This window comes from Ictalurus furcatus, chromosome 18, assembly GCF_023375685.1.
Source record: "Ictalurus furcatus strain D&B chromosome 18, Billie_1.0, whole genome shotgun sequence".
Taxonomy (NCBI): Eukaryota; Metazoa; Chordata; class Actinopteri; order Siluriformes; family Ictaluridae; genus Ictalurus; species Ictalurus furcatus.
Genome location: NC_071272.1, coordinates 22,846,350 through 22,859,938, shown reverse-complemented (window position 1 = coordinate 22,859,938; position 13,589 = coordinate 22,846,350). Strand labels below are relative to the sequence as shown.

At 42.9% G+C, this 13,589-nt stretch overlaps 2 protein-coding genes across 2 annotated transcripts; both read left to right on the top strand.

Annotated features, from left to right (window-relative positions):
* The first annotated feature begins 4,110 nt into the window (after positions 1-4,110).
* On the top strand, positions 4,111-6,836 carry LOC128622865 (glucose-dependent insulinotropic receptor). The gene has a single exon (XM_053649645.1). It carries the CDS (start codon positions 4,246-4,248, stop codon positions 5,383-5,385), a length of 1,140 nt encoding a protein of 379 aa, XP_053505620.1. The 5' UTR covers positions 4,111-4,245; the 3' UTR covers positions 5,386-6,836.
* A 762-nt stretch (positions 6,837-7,598) lies between these two features.
* rbmx2 (RNA binding motif protein X-linked 2) lies at positions 7,599-10,471 on the top strand. Its single transcript, XM_053648538.1, has 6 exons — positions 7,599-7,659; positions 7,884-7,999; positions 8,694-8,745; positions 8,844-8,973; positions 9,569-9,749; positions 9,854-10,471. The coding sequence occupies exons 1-6, from the start codon at positions 7,655-7,657 to the stop codon at positions 10,360-10,362; spliced, it is 993 nt and encodes a 330-aa protein (XP_053504513.1). The 5' UTR covers positions 7,599-7,654; the 3' UTR covers positions 10,363-10,471.
* Positions 10,472-13,589: the final 3,118 nt, after the last annotated feature.

The window sequence follows — 13,589 nt, the reverse complement described above, 5'->3', positions numbered from 1 at the left end:
AGGAAATCCGTTTCTGAGCAGATTTATTCCAATCAAAAATAAATAAATAAATAAAGAGAGGATAAAATCAATATGTGTCAATCAGGAAATGACAAGATTCCAAGAGTCAAGTGAATCAAAACGTTCATTATATATATTTTTGGTGATAATGTACACATTTCTGCATTGTCAGACAGAATTGTCATTCTTCATAAAAGCAATAATTAAGGGGGGAAAAGTGCATTCTTTTGCTTTTAAATAATTTTCCCCAGACCTGACTCTTTTTTAAATAATTTTCCCCAGACCTGACTCCTTATGGCTTCAATGTAAGTCTTATCTAAAAGATTTATATCTTCTCTATTCCCATGCTTCTCAAAGCCTGGTCTGTAATGTCCAGTAGGTCTGTATATTCATGGGTTCTGTGACTTTATTGCTTTTTCTTTTTTTTTCTTTTTTTGGCACATGACTGTACTGGAGAATAATACCAACTTGTATTGAGGACTTTATGGTTATTAGTTCATTATCATGGTTGTAAGATGTGAAATGAAAGGCGTCAATCCAAAACTCAATAACCATAAAAGGAGTATAAATAATGTTAAATCTAATCAAACTGCAAATCTGATTAAAATCGGGAACTGATGTTTCAAATCTATGTCCGGCTGAGTGGAAAGCTCTGGAATGAAAAGCTCTAATGGCTCGATTATAAATCAGTATCCATCAATGGTGCATATGTGACCTTGTTGTTCTTAAAATTATGTTCTTGCTGTGAGCGTAAGGGGGTCCGTGGATACTCTTTTACTCTGGAAGACGTCTCCGGGTGCAAAAAGGTCGAGAACGTCTGATCTCTCCGACTCGGGTGTTTGTACGTTTCTATGTTCTCACTCAGCGATTTATCAACACAATGTTCTACCCTGGCGTGTCAGAGGACCTCAGCCAACATCATCCTCAATGTACACTTCAACCTTCACTTCCCAGAACTTTCTCCATGTTTACTATACATTATAGCACTTTTCTTTCCATTAAATACAACCCAATGGTGTGAGAAAATGATTGTATAGTATTGTATAGTTCTGGAGTTTCAGAAAGAACTTTTTAAAAAAAAAAAAAAAAAACCTCCCATATTTTAAGGTTCATCGTGCCAGATCAGATGATGTGGAAATCTCAGGCTGTGAGACGATTCTTTCGGTCGTGTCTTCCGTCTGGTTTGGAGAAAAAAAACGAGATGAAGAGGAATCTCCTCTGTAATCTCACAGCACTGTACGAAGAAGCCTCACGACTCGCTGGTAAAGCTGCTGGACAACCGTCACCAGACTCCTGGAGTGGATGGGGACAATGACAGAAGTTAGTTCCTCAAAAAAATAAAATAAAACAAAAGTATTTATCTAATTAAGAGCACTCTAATAAAACTGATACAGTATCTTGCATAAGTATTTGCCCCCTTGAAATTTCGAGCGATTATTTTAATAGGAACACCCCCCTTTCACGCAGTAATGGTCAACGCTCTGCACTTATATAGCGCTTTTTTAACCTTAGCGGATCTACAAAGTGCTTTACACTGTTTCTCATTAATCCATTCACACACACACACACACACACACACACACTCATACTCACATACCAATTGTTGCAGACCTGCCATTGGGAGTAACTTGGGGTTCAGTGTCTTGCTCAAGGACACTTCGTGGGCGCTTGTGGGTCGGGAATCGAATCGCCAACCTTACGATTAGCGACAACCTGCTCTAACACCTGAGCCACAACTCTAGAGACTGTTGTATGTGAAATTTCCAGGAGATCAGCAGTTTCTGAAACGCTCAAACCAGCCCATCCGGCACCAACAATCATGCCACGGGTAAAGTCTCAGAGATCAGACTTTCTCCTCCATTCTGATGGTTGATGTGAACAATAACTGAAGCTCTTGACCGGTATCTGCAGTGGTTAAAATGTTGGACTACAGATCAGAAGGTGGTGAGTTCAAATCCCAGCCACTGCAAAACAACCACTTCTGAGCCCTTGAGCAAGGCCTTCAAGCGTGAAAACAACACTGTGGGGAAAACCGTGGCTTTCCAGCGCGTCTATGAGTAAACCGTATCGGGATTGGAAATGGGTTGAATTGGTTCGTGATCGCACTTCCGTTGTAAATTCCACACATTTTCCAGGATCAACTTGAATTTTCAAACTTCATCTTAATCTCTTTGGTCGAAGTGAATTTATAAAAGGGGTTGTCATTGAAAGTGGTACCCGGATGTACTGTAGAAGGTGCCAATCACGTCCCCCCCTCCCCCACCCCCCACCAACAACCGAGTTGGAACTGTCCCACCTTCACAACCAGAAACGTCAGAACATTCCTGGGGGAAAAAAAAAACGAAATCTACAAAATCCAAAAGCAAAAACTTACCGGCTGCCCTGAGAAAGACAGATGTTCCTGTCCGGTTGAAGGCAAAAGATGGAGGCCACGCAATACACACAACACAACAGCATGGACAGAAGTCTCCGCTTTAAAGACATCTTTATCTCAGCAGCCTGAAGAAACCACCGTGCGTAATCACCTCTTCTATCCGAGTGAGCAGGAACTCGAGCAGTCGAGAAGGTTCGAAGTTAAAGATTGATGGTAATGTGTAGCTGAGGAGTGGGCGCTGCTGTGTGTAAACAGCTGTCTGACAACGAGCAGAATAACTGCTGAGTACTGCAAGTGTTGTTTTCAATAGCAATGAACAGTCTAGCATGGGATGAATACCACTACCACATTGTCTGCTGGTGCGAGCCGGGCTTTGTTGTGTACAGCCTGTCGGATTTCAGATATCTGATCAGCGGTGCCTCGTGACTCGTAGGTTTTGGGGTTACAGGACGACATTAATAACGGTATAGACTCAAACAAAATGAAGTTGAGACTCTATCACACTAGGCTACTATCTAGTGAACCCCATAACAGACAGCCGAGAGTCGAAACTGTACGGTCATCCAGCGTACAGTCTAACAGCTCATTTTGATATTACAGATATTATCCTGGGCGCACGGTGGCTTAGTGGTTAGCACGTCCACCTCACACCTCCAGGGTTGGGGGTTCGATTCCCACTGTGGCCATGTCTGTGTGGAGTTTGCATGTTCTCCCCGTGCTGCGGGGGTTTCCTCTGGGTACTCTGGTTTCCTCCCCCAGTCCAAAGACATGCATGGTAGGCTGATTGGCTTGTCCAAAGTGTCTGTAGTGTATGAATGGGTGTGTGAGTGTGTATGTGATTGTGTGCCCTGCGATGGATTGGGTGTACCCCGCCTTGTGCCCCATGCTCCCTGGGATAGGTTTCCTGTGACCCTGAAAAGGATAAATGGTATAGAAGATGGATGGAGATATTATCCTCTCCGTAATCCATCTTTTCCTCTGCCAATCTTTAGATCATATATATAATAGTAATGGTTCTGTACATCATAGACACTCTGTGCTTATGCTTTTCCTTTGTTTTCAGAAATCTATTATATTTAATTCTGATTATCTGCTTGAAAAACTAAAGTTTGGTTGGTTGCTTGACGCAATACATTATTTTGGGCTGATATGTTTGTACACTCATATAACCTCTTACTGATAATGACGCTATTCTGCTGGAAATCCCTTCCAAGTCCTCCCCACACACTCTTCCCACACACTCTTCTCATTGCGTTGAAGAAAATTTTTACAGACATTACAGCTGAACCAATACAAGAGACGATTTATTTACAAAGGTATTATTTATATTCGCGTCCCGAGAGAGTGTGTGTGTGTTTGCTAAATCAACAGGTCGATTTTTGACGAACTTGTCGATTCTTCTGGACTACGCTATCATATGGAGTACACTAATAAATGAATATTATCCATCTGGTTTGTAGGAATGTCTCTGTGTATCATTATCACACTGACAACAACTATGTTAATATCTAGAGTTTTGAAGTAGTGAAACAACATAACACTTTCATCAACATTTCTAAAGCGTGGAAATCATATCTGGGTCACGCTTCAATTTCAAAATAGAACGTTGATGGAAAAAAAAAAGCATCTTCAAGCAGGAAGTATGCTCCAGAGATGAGACTTGGATGACAGCCAGACTGGACAAGGGTCGGACTAGTTAAACCGTAGCTGTGACGAAGAGGCGTCTGCAAATAACATTCCAGCTTCTGACATATGACACTGTTTTTCCTGCTTCAGCCTAATTCGTGGCATCACTGCGGACCATGCATGATGTGAATTCATTGTAGAGTTTTCTGAGAAAAACTCACACACTGAAGACAGTAAAGGCAACGATGGTGACTCCGAATGGGATTATATCCGTTACAGTGGTGAGGAACGACTACTCAGAGGAGGTGACTTCGCCTACTCCGATCTTCACACCCACTGCTCAGGAATCTGCAAATGGATTCATAATCGGCTGCATTCTCAGCATTGAATCCACTCTGATCATCTTAACCAACCTCCTGGTGGCCATCGCGTTGGTGTTGCTGATCCGTAAGGGGGGCAATCATAGCTGGAGCTTTGTGTTAAACCTGGCCATCGCTGATATCCTAGTGGGTCTGGCTATTACGGCCATCGCTAGTGATGGAATTAAAGCACACGTGGTCTCGATGCATAAAGAAGTGTGCTTGCTGCGCATGTCTTTCATCATCACACCCAGCGCGGCATCCATCCTCACCATGTTCGTCATCTCACTGGACCGTTACGTGGCCATCAAGGTACCGTTACGCTACTCACAACTCGTGGGCACCAAGATGATCACCGGCGTGTTGGTGTGTCTATGGCTGCTGTCGACAGCCATAGGATTCTTGCCCAATGTGGTAAAGGACATGCAGCATAGTCGGTATGAAAGCGTATGTACCTTCTTCTCTGTCATCAACCCTCAGAGCATCATCATAGTCTTCTGTACCACCTTCTTCCCCATACTCTTGGTCTTCATCTACTTCTATCTAGACATCCTAAAAATCGCCTGGAGCCATCAGCGGCGCATCGAGCAAGCCATGCAAGTGAGTTCCCGCTGCGTCCTGCCAAGCCGTTACTGGGGGCACGTCAAAGCATTTAGGACCGTCACTGTACTTGTGGGTTGCTTTACCCTCTGCTGGTGCCCTTTTTTTGTGGTCAGCGTAATACAGGTGCTGTGTTCACCATGCAAGCTTTACTGGTTTTTAGAAAACCACCTCTGGATGCTGGGGCTCGCCAATTCCCTCATCAACCCTCTAGTTTACGCCTTCTGGCAGAGGGAGGTACGACAGCAACTCTGCGATATGTTTGCTTGTATTAAATTCAGTCAGTACTGTATTAAAGGTAACACGGACCAGACGACGATCACTCAAACCAGAAACTCTTTAGACCCTGCAATACCGGGTCAGATCATTATTAGGAAGCCTGCTACGGTAGCTCTCGCTGTGTCAACATGTCCAAACTCTGTGTAACAAACAACAGCAGTCTTTCAGTCCGGTGCTCATGGGACACGGTTGAGTGTTTTGACATCAACGACCGGAAAAGAGCTGTATCCCATAATGGATATGGAGTCTTGAGAGTCTGCCTGTTTTATTCATGCAGTGGAACAGATGGCTTTATTGACTTTTTGGCTCAGTTTCTTCTACTTAACTGAAATCAGAAGACCATAAGCAGTTATGGCCTGATGTCTCAATTCCTGTTGTTTGCACTTCCAATGTAAATCTGTAAAAGATGACCATGTCTAACATGATTGATTCAGATGTTTTATATGCGAATGTTGTATAAACACAGACACGTTAACATTGTTTTTTCTTGTTTTGTTGTTTTGTTTTTCTTCAAAAGGGGGTTCTCAACTTTACCGTATACAGTACGATACACCTGATCCAATTCACGAAGACTTTTTCAGTACCTCGGAACACTCTGAAATACTGAAAGGAAGTTTCCGTACTGACTTCTCCTTGTCGCTGTCGTACCTTTAGTGTGGATCTTTTACCTGGGAAGGTGCGTGTGGTGGACCTTTAATTAGCCTTTAGATTAAAGCTTTAAAAAGGTACATGAGGGGTACTTAAGGTCCAATTATGCACCTTTAAATTATTTATGTGTCCAGGTGAAAAATACACAAATGTACAGTGATGGTACCACCCGACCACCCGAGAAACGAGGGAAAGCGAATATTTATTGCTGATCGTGTAAATAAATTATTCAGGGAGCATTATACATGATCACAGCTTGGTCCAATTTTATAATATTGCTAAAGGAAACTTTAGGCTACAGAAACTGCATTCTGGTGTGTTGGGATTATTGGGATAAGTATTGGAATGCGCTGGGATCCTGTAGAATGGGAGCAGGAATAAGTGGACCACCTCACACACACACACACACACACACAAAAAAAAAAAGGTAGCAAATGTAATATGGGTGAAAATGTAGTTCATGATTGTATATATTGTAACGTTCGGATACACGAGGATCAGTCTGAATTTCAGGACATTTTCATGTGTTTCTTTACTGCTTTTCTTGGAATAAAGACTTTCAGACCAATTTCAGAACAAGCTCTTTTAAAACGTTAATACTTACGTTAATAAACAAGGTGTATGTTGGGGTCAAAGCTGTACAAATTAATAAAACCCTGCATTATCCTGACATGTATGACTTTTATGTGTGTAGTCATTCATTCAATCATCATCAGTATTCAGACCTGTGCTGGATGCGGAGCCTATCTTGGGAACCCTGGGCATGACAGAGGACACACTCGACACTCGGCCCTCGACCCTGGGGACACCAGGCACCAGGCACACACGTTCACACTGTGATTAGGCAATTTAGAGTCACCAACCCACCTTCTGGCATGTTTTTGTGAGGTGAGAAGAAACCAGACAACCCCGGGGAAACCCACACGGACTCTGTACGGTCATACAGGATCTAACTAGGGACCCTGGAGCTGCTAATATTCAATCTGACAATACATTTTAATTAAATATGGTTCAACTGCAAGCTATGCATTATGATTTTACTCTTAGATTTAGTTCAATCCATTTTTTCAACATGATTCACTGAATTTTAATCAGATTTGGGTTTGTTTGTCAAGCATAACGTACACTATACATCCAAAAGTTTGTGGACACCTGACCATCACACCCGTACGTGCTTGTCGGACATCCCATTTCAGATTTATGATGGTGGGTGACGAGGCCTGGGGTGCAGTCGGTGTTCCAGCTCAACCCAAAGCTGTTCAGTGGGGTTGAGGTCAGGGCTCTGTGCAGGGCGCTCGAGTTCTTCCATCTTTCTTCCAACCTTAACACACCATGTCTTCGCGGATCTCACTTTGTTCACAGGTGTATTGTGCTACTGGAACAGTGTTTGGGCTTCTTCGTTCTTAGGGGATATTGTAAAGCTACAGCCTACAAAGACATTCTAGGCAATCATGTGCAAATTCCAACGTTGTCGCATAAAGTTCAGGGGAAGAACCTCATATGGGTGTCGCAGGGCAAATGTAATTATATTTCATTTATTTAAAGTGTAAATGAAAGAAAAAAAAACACATAATATAACACAAAACTCTGTACTACAGTATAGTGCAGTCTATTGTTTTCATTACTGTTTATTTTATTTAATTCGATCATGTTTAGGGTACTATAACGCGAACGACGTTGTTTCCACCCGGAAGTAAATAACGTTACGCACATATTTCGAAACGTGCCGGCGGAACTACATGCGCGTGAGCAAGAAAACAAACCTACAATGAAGTAAGACGTGGTTTCAGTGTTTTAACAGTGTTGATCGTGTTATTATTATTATTATTATTTTTAAAAAGCTTTTGTCTCAGCATAATGAATAAATATGGCTCATGATCAGTTTGTTGTCAAAATACTCCGTGTGCTGGCTAGTTAGCTTAGCGCTTAGCCAGCAGTGTGATCCTAGCTAGCTTGCTAGCTATCTGGCTAACTGTGTGTGTATGTGTTTTAAACAGTCCGCTTACCAAAGTGAAGCTCATCAATGAACTGAATGAAAAAGAAGCTCATCTCGGCATTAAGGACTCGGTGTCGTGGCATGCAGAGTACAAGGACAGCGCCTGGATCTTCATCGGTGAGAGGGAAAAGGAAAATAAATAAATAAATAAATGATGTAAACACACAACACGTTAAGAGCTTTACTTGACCCTGTAAACTCTTATCACAGGTTCCTGGAGCGCAAAAACCTCTTTATTAGATGACTGGCCATGCTGAAATACAGCTGATCTACCAGCAGTGTTAATTGTGTAAGGAATAACACACTTGGGGGTGTGCTCTTAGAGGAAAATCATCAACCACAGGGTGATCTGATGCGAAAAGGAGGTACCGTTCTCACCCGGAAGTGGGTTATTTCCCTCTAACAGCACATCCCGAAGTGGTGGTTATTCCTTTCTATACCACAGCAGTTTACCGAGCGATTGAAACGGTTTTATTTGATTAAACGCTTTTTAACCGTTTAACCACACGCACATTTTGATGTGAAATAAGTTTCTCTTTACAGAACGCTTCACCATATCGACGTCTAGACGTTTCTTCTTGTTAGCCGGATATATTTTGTCGCATCCACCGCGTGCAAATCCCTGAGAACGAGCCGTTCCTGTAGAAACAATCGTTATTATGATATCAGGCTATTAGGACGAGCGCGTGAATATAAACCTGTGATTTGAGTCCAGCTGGAACTACCGTACCGTTGTGTTCCTATAAACGTGATTATAAGTATGTTTGCAGTTTCTCCCTGTGACGTGACGTGACGTTGTCGTGACCCGCAGGTGGATTTCCGTACGAGCTGACCGAAGGAGACATCATCTGTGTGTTCTCGCAGTACGTTCCGGCTCTTTTTATCGTACGTTGTTTCTCCCTCGGCGTCGCCGTCGCCGAAAAAAACACGCCGCTCATTCTGCGTCTTCTCTTCGTGGCAGGTACGGAGAGATCGCCAACATCAACTTGGTGCGGGATAAGAAGACGGGGAAGTCGAAGGGGTTTTGTTTCCTGTGCTACGAGGACCAAAGGAGCACAGTTCTGGCGGTGGATAACTTTAACGGCATCAAGGTAAAACACTCGACTCGCGTCTGATGACTTCATGGCACTGGTTAGGTTTTAGTCACGCTTTCGGTTCGCTACGAACGCATTTGTATCACATCACAATGCGTTCGTAAGGCATACACGTCGTTCTAACGCTTTATAAAAATGCATTACGTGTTATAGCTACAGTATCTATCATTATGCGTTATTAACACCACTATCACCTTACTACTACAACAATACAGCTTTTGTCAATTTAGTGCTCTAGATCTATATTTAGGGAAAAAAAAAAATCTGTCCCTGGTGTAAAAGCTACTTAAAACATCCTTAAAGTGTCCGAACGTCATCGGATTTGACATTCGTACGTGTTATAAACGGCCTATGATGCACTCTGATTAATAACATCGAATAAATCCATAGTTATAAATATGGTTCTAAACTGTAATGGCTTTTTGTTAATAATTACAACGAGGAGTACAATGCTTTATTAACGCGTCCTAACTTGTTGTGAATATATTCTATATAAGGCCTGCATAGAAAGTTCGTGACGTGACGTATCGTGTGCGTTTATTTATTTCATTTTCATCCGTTTATCAGCATCGCGTCACGTTTCCCTCCACAGATCAAAGGCCGGACGTTACGCGTGGACCACGTATCTAATTACCGTCCGCCCAAAGATTCAGAGGACATCGACGACGTCACCAAACGGCTCAGGGAGGAAGGCTGCGCCCCCAAAACGCGTTTCTCGTCCGGGTCGGAATCGGAGGACGAGGGTCTTTCGCCGGTAAAGAAAGCGAAAAAGGGTGAGTCGTCTTTTTTGTTTAATAATAATAATAAAAAAAAAGTATTCTTGACGGCGTGTCACGATGCAGAGGATTCATACGTGCTGTGTGATCTGCTACAACAGATAAAAAAGAAAAGAAAAAAAAGAAGAAGAGGGAGAAAAAAGAAAAGAAGAAGGAAGCGAGAGAGGAAAGGCGAGCGGCGCAGACGGACCGTCTCTCTCCTTCGACTCCTGCTGCGAGGGTGAAGAAGGAGAAAGAGGACACGGGTTACGAGAAGTACGGCCTGAAGGGGGCGCAGGAGTCCGGAGGCCAAGAGGCGAGGAACTCGCGGGAAAGACAGGAGGATCAGCAGCAGCACGGAAATCCCAGGAGAGGAGAGAGAGAACGAGAGAGGGACAAAGAGGACGAGAGGAGGACGGGGAAGAGCAGAGACGAGGCGAGAGGGAGAGAAGCGCAGCGTCCACGTGAGGAGAGGGAACGGGAGAGAGACAGGGGAAGAGAATGCGACAGAGAAAGGGTCCGAGACAGGGTTAAGGACAGATATAGAGAGAGAGATGGCGAGAACGAACGACACCATAGAGACGGAGAAATAGAAAAACGGAGAGACCGAGACTCTGACAGACGCAACTGAAACAAACGTTGTATTTTTGTTATCCGCTAGATTCTCCTGTTTAGTGTTCTGACGTCGTAATACATGTTTGTTTGTGTCCAATATTGTAAATAAAAGATTTTTAAAATTTTATTTTACACACACACATCATTTGACATATAAATATTTTATTATTGATACAAATGATACAAGTGATACAAAGAGCAAAATAGATTTGTTGTACTAGTACAGAAATTCCCAACACAAAACAAAAACCATACGCGATACCATAGTATCACCTTCGTTCTGTCGAAGAGCTGATGAGTATTTTTGTTTCAAAACAAAAACAGTTACACAAGACCGAACAGAGGACGTGCACGTCGTTATCATCTCGTACCCGCTCAACAGGAATTTAACAGCACTTCTTCATTGCTATTGTTCGTACAATCAAATAATCTCTACAGTCACATGATCACTGAGATAAAGCCAAACGACACGGAGATACTCTGCAGAAATGACTCGAGAGAGCAGAAGCAGCGATTTCGTTACGAGCGTGGAATAAAACCCTCAGAGGAGGCGGGGTAAATGCTGATTCGGTAGAATTTAGAGAGCGTTTAGCTGTTAAAATAAAAAAGTAAATAAAAAAAATACACGACAGGACAAAGTCCGAGCGCTTTCTGCTGTTCGATCTGCAGATTTTTATTTATTTCATTTTTTAAAAAACATTTCTAATCAGACTACAGGATTTCACAGCGTGGTTTTGTGATCTTTGCGGCTAAAAACGCTGGATCTCGCGGCTTTTTTAGAAAATTTTGCGATGCAACTTTTTGTTTTATTTGAAATGGCGAAATCGCGATCGCGTGAAATCGTTACGTGCGGTATTTCGCGGCGACATTTGTCGGTAAACGGGACTTTTTCGCTGTACTCCTGTTCGACGCACCCGAACGCAAGAAGGCTTCGGCTGAACGTCTCGGCCCGGATCTCCGGAAACCCTCTTTGGAAACAAAAAATCGCAAGCTCCTCCGAATATCCCGGTTTGATTTCGCGTTCGTTTCTGCGATCGTGGAATCTCGGACGGACTGAAGTCGGACTCGACGTCCCGCGATTACGCGCCCAGAACACGTTACCGTGATCACGAATCCGTTTCTAGATAACGTAGATCATTGTAGATGTGATAATTCCCCCCCCTCCCCCGTTCTTCTTCTGGAAAAAACCCCCCATCTTTTCTCTCTGCTCCATTGTGATCACCGCGGCGTTAATAAAAACCGTCACGGCGAGGTGTTTGGAACCGTTTCAGCTTCGGAAAATACGACAAGGTTTAAGAAACGCGGCGACGAATCGGAGCGATTCAAAACGATAACGCAAAGAAAACCAAACACCTTTTTCACTTTTGTTTTAGGACGCAGTGGAAGTGGCTTTTTAACCCGGGGATGCAGTAGGGCCGGACGATACCATGATATAATATCGATATCCTAATAATCGCAAGTAGTTGATGTTAAAAATTTGTACTTAATCTTTAAAATCGTCAAATGTTACTTATATAGTTATATTAAATATATATATAAAAAAAGCAACAAAACGTATTGTACACTTGTTTATTACTAGCTAATTTATTATCATTTATCATTTTTTTTATGCGACACTACTGTACTTCTGCCAGTTTACGCATCGCGTATTGCAGAAAAGCCTTCGAGAACGCGATATCTTCGGGCGTATCGCCCGCCCCCTGGTATTCCGGGTTATTTTGAAGTCTGCTTGGAAAAATCATCCGACAAACCTTCCTCAGATGTTTTCACTACATTTTCATGCACCGGTTCTTCAGCCCTGGAAAATTCTGCAATTTCTATTCCAAAGCTACAATTACAAGTTTTCAATTTACTATTTACTAGCGGAGATAAGATCACTCGCAAACCGTCGCGAATGCTCCATCAAATCAGACCACCCGCCCCCTTCGTCAACTCGGATTTGTTCACGGCCTGGTCCGGTTCTGTTAATCCGGCGCCGGTTTGACAAAGTGTGTGTTTGGCAGCTAGAGGGGGAAAAAAAAGCAAGCAAACTAAGAAAAAGAAAACCCAATTAGCCACGGAGTGTTCCTCCATCTTGTGGTGCACGAAGTCCTTATGGAATAGTGGAGGCGTTCCTGCAGAGATCTTCCCAAATCAGGGAGAAGATACATAAATTTCACTTTAATTTAAAAAGTAAAAAAAAACTTTAAAAATTATTGGTTTTTTTTGTTTTTTTTTTACAGTTCTATCCTGGCAGGTTCCGAGTTCACGTCTCAGGACCGGATCCTCAGTTACATTCTTGGACCTAACTTGGTTAAACATCTGCTGAATCAATAAAATGTCAACGACCAGCCCACCTTCAGAGAAGCATCTCATTATTAATCTAAAGCTGGGTTTAGACTGCTCCTGGATTAGCGGATTGTTACTCATCATGAGGCGACGGTTCGTGTTCTACGTACGTGTGCGACACGAAGCGACGGTTAAAGCGACGGCGTGACGGGTTTCGATCGTCTCGATCTTAAAGTGACGAATCCAAACGTAAACGAATCGTCTCGAACGATTCCCGGACCGGTCGTATGGCGCGTGTGGTCTGCGGTTCCCCAGTCACGACTTTCGTTTTCGCCTGCGGTTATTTCCCGTTTACCGTCTGACGCACGAACGCCGTCGTCTCATCTTATCCTGGCGTATACGACCGCCCGTTAACCAGTGTATAGAGACATTACGGAGTTTGGGAATAAGTAGCCTCGAGCGTACGTAGATAGAGCAGTCAGTTATCTAATAGAAATCCGAGCGTGGGACGTCTCTTGTCGTCGTCTGACGGACGGACGGACGGACGGAACGGCGGCGTTCGCCCTACACCCGCAAGAAACGAGCTAGCGTAAGCACAGGCTAAGACCACCCATCTCAAGGGATTCTTTCAGGACGTGCGAGTTTTGTCGTACAGCGGAAAACCAGCTTCAGTTTGGAATCGATTGCGTTGGACTTGAAACGTTGAGAAAATAGTTAACGTTAAGGCTGGGCGATCCGATGACATCGTATCGATATCGTGATAAATTGTGTCACGATACACTTTCCCGACACATCATTTCATCAACTTTTTTTAATTAATTATTTTGTATTACAAATTAGAAAGCAGTCGATTTCATGTTAAAATGTTCTGAATTTAAAAAAAAACCACAACTAAACATTTTAATGAAATATTTAATATCGGCATTCGTTAGAACTAATATTATTACAATTGATTCTTTTTCCCTTTTTCAGCGT

Bases quoted from the DNA above. Each gene is read 5' to 3' on its own strand.
- LOC128622865 (XM_053649645.1), top strand. From the start codon at position 4,246: ATGGTGACTCCGAATGGGATTATATCCGTTACAGTGGTGAGGAACGAC.
- rbmx2 (XM_053648538.1), top strand. The intron at 8,000-8,693 runs GTGAGAGGGAAA...CGTGACCCGCAG, and splicing joins CAGCGCCTGGATCTTCATCG to GTGGATTTCCGTACGAGCTG. The intron at 8,746-8,843 runs GTACGTTCCGGC...TCTTCGTGGCAG, and splicing joins ATCATCTGTGTGTTCTCGCA to GTACGGAGAGATCGCCAACA.